At 66.6% G+C, this 7,986-nt stretch overlaps 1 protein-coding gene across 1 annotated transcript; it reads right to left on the bottom strand.

Annotated features, from left to right (window-relative positions):
• Positions 1-838: 838 nt before the first annotated feature.
• Positions 839-5,072, bottom strand: DPP7 (dipeptidyl peptidase 7). Its single transcript, XM_027966079.2, has 13 exons — positions 4,956-5,072; positions 4,337-4,450; positions 4,112-4,251; positions 3,851-4,014; positions 3,495-3,630; positions 3,337-3,418; positions 2,927-3,093; positions 2,711-2,771; positions 2,243-2,361; positions 1,764-1,920; positions 1,562-1,626; positions 1,304-1,374; positions 839-1,201 (listed from the first exon to the last, which is right to left on the bottom strand). Exons 1-13 carry the CDS (start codon positions 5,035-5,037, stop codon positions 1,093-1,095), a joined length of 1,467 nt encoding a protein of 488 aa, XP_027821880.1. The 5' UTR covers positions 5,038-5,072; the 3' UTR covers positions 839-1,092.
• Positions 5,073-7,986: the final 2,914 nt, after the last annotated feature.

Genomic DNA, 7,986 nt, shown 5'->3' with positions numbered 1-7,986 from the left:
ACTTTGGCCAGTTGATGCGAAGAGCTGACTCATTTGAAAAGACCCTGATGCTGGGAAAGATTGAAGGCGGAAGAAGGGGACGACAGAGAATGAGATGGTTGGATGGCATGACTGACTTAATGGACATGAGTTTGAGTAAACTACGGGAGTTGGCGATGGACAGGGAGGCCTGGTGTGCTGCAGTCCATGGGGTCGCAAAGAGACACTGCTGAGCGATTGAACTGAAGTGACCAGATCCCCGGGCTGGGCCCAGTCCCAGCCCAGCGCCCTCATGGGCCGGGCTGACCCTTTCCCCGGGTGTGTGAGGAGACACGTTGCTGTTGCCAGCAGACTCTGCAGGGCCTCCCCACCACCCTGACTCAGCTGCAGTTGGCACTTGGTCCCGATGGCCCTCCTGTGTCCATCCTGTGAGGCTTCTGTCCCCCTCTTGCTCACGGGCCCAGCGGGGCTTCTACCCAAACGTGTGCGGGGCCTGCCTCTTGGTTTTTGCCTGTGCACAGAGACCCAGCCGGTGGGCCCACGGTGTGCCCTGCCGCCACCCTGCAGCTCAGGAGCCGCTTCGGCCATGGTCTGTCCAGACCCCGGACCCCAGCCTTCCTCCTTGATGTTCCGCGGCCCGGTGGGGCACAGCCGGCCCAGTGAAGCAGGTTGCCCCCCCCCGCCCCGTGCCAGCCTGGCCCCAGGCGAGTGGACTTGGGGGCCACAGGAGTCACTGCAGTAGTTGGGGACGGAGAGGACGGCTGAGAAGGGTGGAGGGTCGCTGGGGCAGCCGTCAGTTGTGGAATCTCTGGTTTTCCTGCCGCGGTAAAGGCCTGCGCGCCCTACCCACAGGACAGCATGCGGAGCCAAGGACTCTGCTTTATTCAACAGCCATGTTGAGGAGGTGGTGTGAGCATGCCATTGTCCAGGGTCTGACGGGACAGGGATAGGACCAGACACGCCTGACAGGCCAGCAGTGTTTGTCCAGCACCTCCTTGGGCAAGGCCCTGCCCACCCTGGCACGGGTCTGGCTGCAGGAGCCGGGGCGTGGCACCTGCCCCTGCCTCGCCTCAGGCCCCAGCTGGCCGTCTCTGGCCCTGTAGGGGGCAGCCTTCAGCCCCGGAGCCCTGTGGGCCTCGCTGCCTCCACCCACTTGCCGATGAGGGCGGCCTCCAGTCTTCGCGCCTCCACCACGGATGCAGGGTCGTCTGGGTGGGAGGCTCTGGGGGTGGGCAGGGAGGCACTTAGCTAGCTGGCTTGCCCCGAGCCCAGCCACCCTCGCCCGCCCGACCAGGCACCACGCTCCCTCCCCAGGCAGGTGCACCTGAGGTCCAGGTGGTGCGCCCCCCCACGGATGGTGATGGCCAGCACCGAGGAGCTCAGGTTGCTCTGGATCTGTCGGAGGAGCCCGTGTCAGGGTCGCATGCTCTGGGCTGAGCCCCCGCCCACCGCCTGCTCGTCCCAGAAGGTAGGATGCAGCTCCCTCAGGGGCTCGAGGAGGGTGGCCTCGTTAGAAAGGAAAGTGACCGTGAACAAGCAGATGCCAGGCCACTGAAGGAGGAAGGGCTCCCACGTGACTCACCCCGCCCCGCGCCCAGGGGTCCAGGTCTCCATTGGAGAAGATGATGTTGCTGGCAGCTGTAATGTCTGAAACGGATGGAGGGAGCGTGGTGGGACGGGGGAGCCCCCTCACCCTGACCCAGAGGCCAGGTCCTGGAGCCTGGGAAACAGCCCGCTCAGTGTGGCGGGAGGAACCGCGCCCCCACCCCCGCCTTGGGCCTCACCGCCCCCCCCGAAGCTGGTCTGCAGCCAGTCCAGCCGTGGCCACACGCCCCACGTGTCCAGGCAGTACTGCTGGCGCTGGGCTTCAGTGAAGGGCAGCTCAGGGAAGAGGTCTGACACGTTGTTGCTAGAGAACGTCAGGTTGATCTCAGTGCAGGCCTGCGGGACGCTACACTGATCAGGCCGGCCCATGCAGCCCCGGGCCCCCAGAGCACCCCCCCCACAACCCGGCGCCCGGCCGCCCCTAGCTGCCCAACCCCTCTACCCGGCCGCCCCGGGCCCCTAGCGCCCTCTACCTGGCTGCCCCGGGCCCCCAACCCCCCGTACCTGGCAGTCCAGGCCCCCAGCCCCCCATACCTGGCAGTCCCAGGCCCCCAGCCCCCCGTACCTGGCAGTCCCAGGCCCCCAGCCCCCCGTACCTGGCAGTCCCAGGCCCCCAGCCCCCTGTACCTGGCAGTCCCAGGCCCCCAGCCCCCCGTACCTGGTAGTCCCAGGCCTTGGCATCACTGCCCAAGCCACAGCCCGTGGGGTCGGCACAGGCCTGGTACTGCAAGTAGATGTCGTAGCAGGGCTCTGTGCCCGAGGAGTTGTACACCAGCCCTGGGGGAGAGGGCTGCTGAGGCCAGGGGCCTGGACACCTGCCCTGTCCGCTCAGAGGGGTCCTGCAGGGGTCAGGGCTCTCGGGTCCAGTGGGTCCAGAGAGGACTGGGGTGTTGGTCCCGGGGGGCGGGACAGCCCACGCGACGTGCCCTCTCCCAGCAGGGTGGGCTGGGGCGGGGTGTGTTGCCCCGTGCACTACGGGCCTTCCTGAAGGAAGGGGGGGCCCACAGGGGTGGCCACTTCCTCCCAGGGGCTCCCCACCCCACACCGCCCTCCTGGGGCCTGGCTGCCGCCCACCAACTCAGGGCCCCCACGCTCAGCACTGGCCCGGGCAGGGGGGCAGACGCACCGGCCAGTGAACGAAGCCCCGTGATCCTTGAGCTCTCGCTCAGCAGCCGGCTGCAGCCAACCTGGGGGAGCACGGAGTACCTCAGCAGCTGCACCCCACCATCCCTCCCTGGTCCCAGGGCTGAGCGGGCGCAAGGCCCTGGGGCGGGCTGCTCTGAGCACCCCAGGGTGGCCAGGGCCCTCCCCGGATTCCGGGCGGCAGGGGCAGGCGCCGTGCCTGGACAGGGTGGGCAGGAAGGTGGCCCACAAAGTCAGTGGCGTACGGGTAGTCCATCATGGCCAGCACGGTGAAGGCGTTCCGGGCGAAGCCGAAGAGCTGGTTGAGGTCCTTTGGTCCGGAGAGGGTCTGGCAGGTACCGAACTCCTGGCTGACGACGTGCGAAGCTGCAGGGGGGTGACATGGGCCTGTGGGGGCTGCAGGGTGGGACGCGGGCCTGTGGGGGCTGTGGGAAGGGGACGCGGGCCTGTGGGGACTGTGGGAAGGGGACGAGGGCCTGAGGGGGCTATGGAGTGGGGGAGACGCAGGCCTGAGGGGGCTGCGGGGGGGGGGGGACGGGGGCCTGAGGGGGCTGTGGGCCCACGTGGGGAGGCGGGATGGTGGCGGTTGGAGGGGGGCAGCCGCCTCACCTCCCTGCTGGAACAAGTCCCTGATCTGCCGGAACGCGTCCTGCACGGCCCGGGCACACTCAGGGCTCTGGCCTTGGAAGTCCTGGAGGGAGGAAGGGTGTGGCTGCACCCACCAGCGGGGCTGCCCAGGGGAGGGAGGGGCCAGGGCCTTGGCTTACCGCTGAGACGTCCTGAAAGAACTGGTAGGGGTCGCCGAGGCCTGCCGCCGAGACCACAGGGGCGCTGGCCGCCAGCGCCCCCGCCACAAGGTGCGGGTACTTGATCCTCAGGTAGGCGCTGAGCATCCCCCCGTAGCTGGCGCGGTTGCAGAGTTAGCCGGGGGCACCCCCAGCGCCCCGCTGCCTGCAAGGGAGACTCGGCAGCCTCTCAGCCTGCAGGCTACACTGCGGACACCCACGTCCTCTGCCTTCTCAGGGCCTCCCGCCCCATACCCGCCAGGACCCCACGCGTCCGAGACCCACAGAAGTTCTGGGCGGGGCCAAGCTCGCTTGCTGGGGAGAGAAGGGAGACACACCTGCCGCCAAAGGCAATGGCCGGGGCATCGGGGGCCTCGAGCTCCCGCCGGAGCGCCCGGAGCAGCCCTGCGAAGTCAGCCAGGGCCTGCTCCACCGTCAGCAGCTCCGTGTACCCACGCCACGTGGACCGCTCACCAAAAGGCAGCGACTTTCCGTAGTAACGCTGCAGGCAGGTGGGCGGCAGGGATGGAGGGGGCTGACTTTGAGCCCCCAGGGCAACACCCCCACACACCCCCCTCCCCGCCCCGGCCGGTACCCACGTGCTCGGCAAAGACGACCAGGGCCCCCTGCTGTGCTGCCAGCTCCAGGATGAACCCTGAGTTGTTGGCGAAGGACCACACGTCCCCCTCGTTGCCGGTGTAGAAGAATATGGGCCCCTCGCCCCTCTTCCAGAACTTCTCTGTCGGGTGGAGGCGGGTGAGGAGTGGGGGAGGGTGCTCCCCTTGCCAGCAGCGAGCGCTGTCCCTGTCCCCGGGGCGGCTCACCTGTCAGCAGGAACCGCTGGAGAAAGGTCTTGTTCCCAAACCTCTCAAAGTTGAAATGGTCCAGAAGCTGCTCGAAGTAGGCCTCCTGAAACTCAGGGTCCTTGGGTCTGTGGGCTGGAGGGCGCCACGCTCAGCAGGGGTGGGGGGAGCCATCGGGGCCACGAGGGACGGGGTCTGGGGGGGGCCCGGCCGGGGCAGGCGAGGTGGATGGGAGGGAGCCAGGCAGGGGGCGGGAGAGGTGGATGGGAGGGAGCCAGGCAGGGGGCGGGTGAGGTGGATGGGAGGGAGCCAGGCAGGGGGCGGGTGAGGTGGATGGGAGGGAGCCAGGCAGGGGGCGGGTGAGGTGGATGGGAGGGAGCCAGGCAGGGGGCGGGTGAGGTGGATGGGAGGGGGCCAGGAGGGGGCGGGCCAGGTGGAAGGGAGGGAGCCGGGCGGGGGTCCCGAGGGTATGGGAGGGAGCTAGGCAAGAGGCCCAGGGATTGGGGGTCTGGCAGGGGTCGCAGCGCGATGGGAGGGAGCCAGGCGGGGGGGGGGGCGGGGGGGTTGGGGCCCCTGCAAGGGTCGTGGGGGATGGGGAGTGGGGCCCAGGGCGGGGGTGGGGGCCTTGGGCCACACTCACCTCTGGCCTCCAGGCCTCGTGGTTGCAGCCCCAGCAGCAGGACCAGGGCCCAGGGCAGGGTCGGCCAGGGATGGGGTCTCATGTTCACTTTGCCGGGCAGCTTCAGGTCAGGTGATTGGGGTCACATGACCAGCGGAACCCCTCACGTGACGGATTGGGCGGGGCTGTGAGCAGCACTTCCCTACACGCCCAGGGCCAGCTTCCTGGCCCTTCTGTCTGCGTCACCGTGGAGACAGTCACCGTGGGGGCACGGAAGTGGGCTGAGGGCTCAGGGTCCATGCTGGGTCGGGGTATGGCTGCCCAGCCTCCCGTCCTCCGCGGCCACTGCCAGCTCAGATGCGATGCCACGCGCGTGTGGGTGGGAGGTGACCTCCCCGCCGCCCGGCCACCGCCCGGCCCCCTCCCAGCCCGGCCGTCTCCAGAAGGCCTGCCCTTGAAGGGGAGGAAGGGAGAGTTCGGAAGACAGAGATCGGTGGGAGGACAGCTCTCGAGCCCTGGGGTGAGGGGTGGGTCGGCGGCCCTGGAAAGGAGCCCAGCGCCTGAGAAACCTCGAGGGCCACGTGGGGGGCAGAGGAGGGTGAGCTGGGCCTCAGAGCCCACCCGCGCAGGAGCTGGGGCCGCTCTTGGACACCGAGCTGGGATCCAGGACCCTCTCCCCCCCTCCTTAGGCCACCCCCTCTCTGATGCCCTGGTACCCTGAGGACAGAAGGGCCCCACTGCCCTGGGGCCAGTCCAGGGCCTGGAGGGGCCAGCCAGGCCGAGCGGGCAGCTGACTGCAGTCCTGCTTGGGGTGCAGCCCGTGAGCCGGGCCCAGAGCGGGTGCGGGGGCGGGGGTTGCCCCGCATGGACGGCAGAGGGGCGGGGGCTGCCCATCCCCACTCCCAGGACGGTCCCTGGCCTGCAGGACCCTGGTCTCTGCCCAGGCCTCGCCTGCTGGGTGATGGGCCGGCGGAAAGCAGAGGGCCTGGGGCTGGGCGGGGAGGGAGCCTTGGGCCCCGCCCCCCGGCCCCTGGCTCCCCTCACAGCCGTGAGCTGTGGCTCTCAGTGTGGTGACAATGACCGCCCACCATGTGACGCTGCCCTGTGGGTGTGGCCTCCCTGAGGTCACCCAGGGCCACAGCACAATCACCCCCAGTCCCTTCCCTGCAGCCCCATCCCTACACACCCTTGGCTCCCTCGTGCCCCTGTGCCCCCACCCCCGTCCCCATGCCCCTGTGCTCCCGCCCCTGCGTCACCATGCCCCTGTGCACCAGCCCCTGTGTGCCCACGCCCCTGTGCTCCCGCCCCTGCGTGCCCACGCCCCTGTGCTCCTACCCCTGCGTCCCCGTCCCCCTGTGCTCCCGTCCCTGCGTGCCCCTGCCCATGTGCTCCCGCCCCTGCGTGCCCACCCCCCTGTGCCCCAGCCCCTGCGTGCCCCTGCCCCTGTGTCCCCGTCCCTGCTTCCCCATGTCCCCATCCTCTTGTCTCTGTGTGCCAAAGTGGTCCTGTTCCCGGGTCCCCCTGGGCCTGTACCTGTGCTCCCGGCCCTGCATCTAGGGGTGCCTGTCCTGTGCTGAGAGGCCCGCCTCTTCATGGAGGAGTCCCTTCCCGTGGACAGCAGCCTCTCCTCTTGTCAGCAAAGAGGCTGGACCCCAACCCACCGCAGGCCCACTGCATTCCCCCTGCAGACACTCCAGGTGGCTCCTCTGTGCCTGGGTAGCAGCGGGAAGTCCCAGAGAGAAGCATCTGAAACCTCTGAGACTCCGGCCACGACTTGTGGCTCTGAGCACGCAGGTACGTCTGGGGGATCAGATCCCTTTCCCCAACTGCCCCAGGCCACTGACTCTGGGGACAAAGCTGGGACCTGATTCCCCCTCCACAGCCCCTGGATCTGGGAGCCAGGCCCAGCCCCTTACCAGAGCCTACCCTGCCCCTTTCAGACCTCAGAGCCGCCAGGAACCAGAGGTGGGCACTTGGGATGCACAGAGAGTCCCAGAGTAGGCCCCAGGGCTCTCAGCTCTGACCCACTCAGCACCTGCAGTTAAGGCCGTGTTCCTCTGTGTGTGAAATTACACGCTTTCAACCACGTTTAAATATAACACGAGCTGTGCGTTCATCCATAGGGGCGTGCAGCTACCATCATTATCTCTCAAACTGTTTCATCTTCCCAAACAGAAACTCCTCACTCGATAAACACCACCTCCCCCAGGCTGCTGATGGTTCAGGCATCAGTCGTGTCTGACTCTGAGACCCCATGGACAGTAGCCCACCAGGCTCCTCTGTCCATGGGAGTCCCCAGGCAAGAGCACTGGAGGGGGTTGCCATTCTCTTCTCCAGGCGATCGTGGTGACGAATCCGTTCGTCACAGGGGTGGAACCCGTGTCTCCTGCACTCCTCCCCCGTCCTGGGATGACCTCTGTTGTCCTGTCTCTGTGAGTCTGCTTATTCTAGAACCCTCATAGAAGTAGAATCATACACAGTTCATCTTTCTTCCTGGCTTTCGCTGAGCACCACGTCTTCAACGCTCACCCACGTTGCAGCCTGTGTCAGGATTCCCTTCCTTTTTTCCGGGTAATTATGAGTCGTATTCCATTCATGGACAGACCCCGCTGTGAAACCCACTCACACCAGACTGTGTCCACCTCTCGCCTATATTTAAAACGCTGCTGTGAATTCAGGCGTGCGATGATCTCGAGACCTCGCTTCCGTCTGGGGCAGGCACACCTGGCAGTGGGCTTGCAGGGCCACGTGATAGCTCCATGTTTCACTTCTGAGGACGCTCCGCTAAAGGTTAAATAACAAGAATATACTTTTTAAAACCTCTAAAACTCAAGAACAAAGTCTCTTGAAACTCAACTAACAAAAGAACATGGAATTGTTTCCATTGTTTTCCACGGAATTCGCATCGTTTACATTCCAGCCAGCAGTGCACAAAAGTTTGTTTCTCCACATCCTCTCCAACACTTGTTTTGTTCAGAGGTAGCCTGGTGGGCTGCAGTCCAGGGGGTCGCTAAGAGTCGGGCACGACTGAGCGACTTCACTTTCACTTTTC

This window comes from Ovis aries, chromosome 3 (genome assembly GCF_016772045.2).
Source record: "Ovis aries strain OAR_USU_Benz2616 breed Rambouillet chromosome 3, ARS-UI_Ramb_v3.0, whole genome shotgun sequence".
Taxonomy (NCBI): Eukaryota; Metazoa; Chordata; class Mammalia; order Artiodactyla; family Bovidae; genus Ovis; species Ovis aries.
The sequence above is the reverse complement of the archived record's forward strand: the minus strand, read 5'-3'. Positions and strand labels throughout refer to the sequence as shown.

Coding starts and splice junctions, on each gene's coding strand:
- DPP7 (XM_027966079.2), bottom strand. CDS start 5,037: ATGAGACCCCATCCCTGGCCGACCCTGCCCTGGGCCCTGGTCCTGCTG. Junction 4,451..4,955: donor ACGAGGCCTGGAGGCCAGAG/GTGAGTGTGGCC, acceptor GGCGCCCTCCAG/CCCACAGACCCAAGGACCCT. Junction 2,362..2,710: donor GGGGCTTCGTTCACTGGCCG/GTGCGTCTGCCC, acceptor CCTCTCCCCCAG/GGCTGGTGTACAACTCCTCG.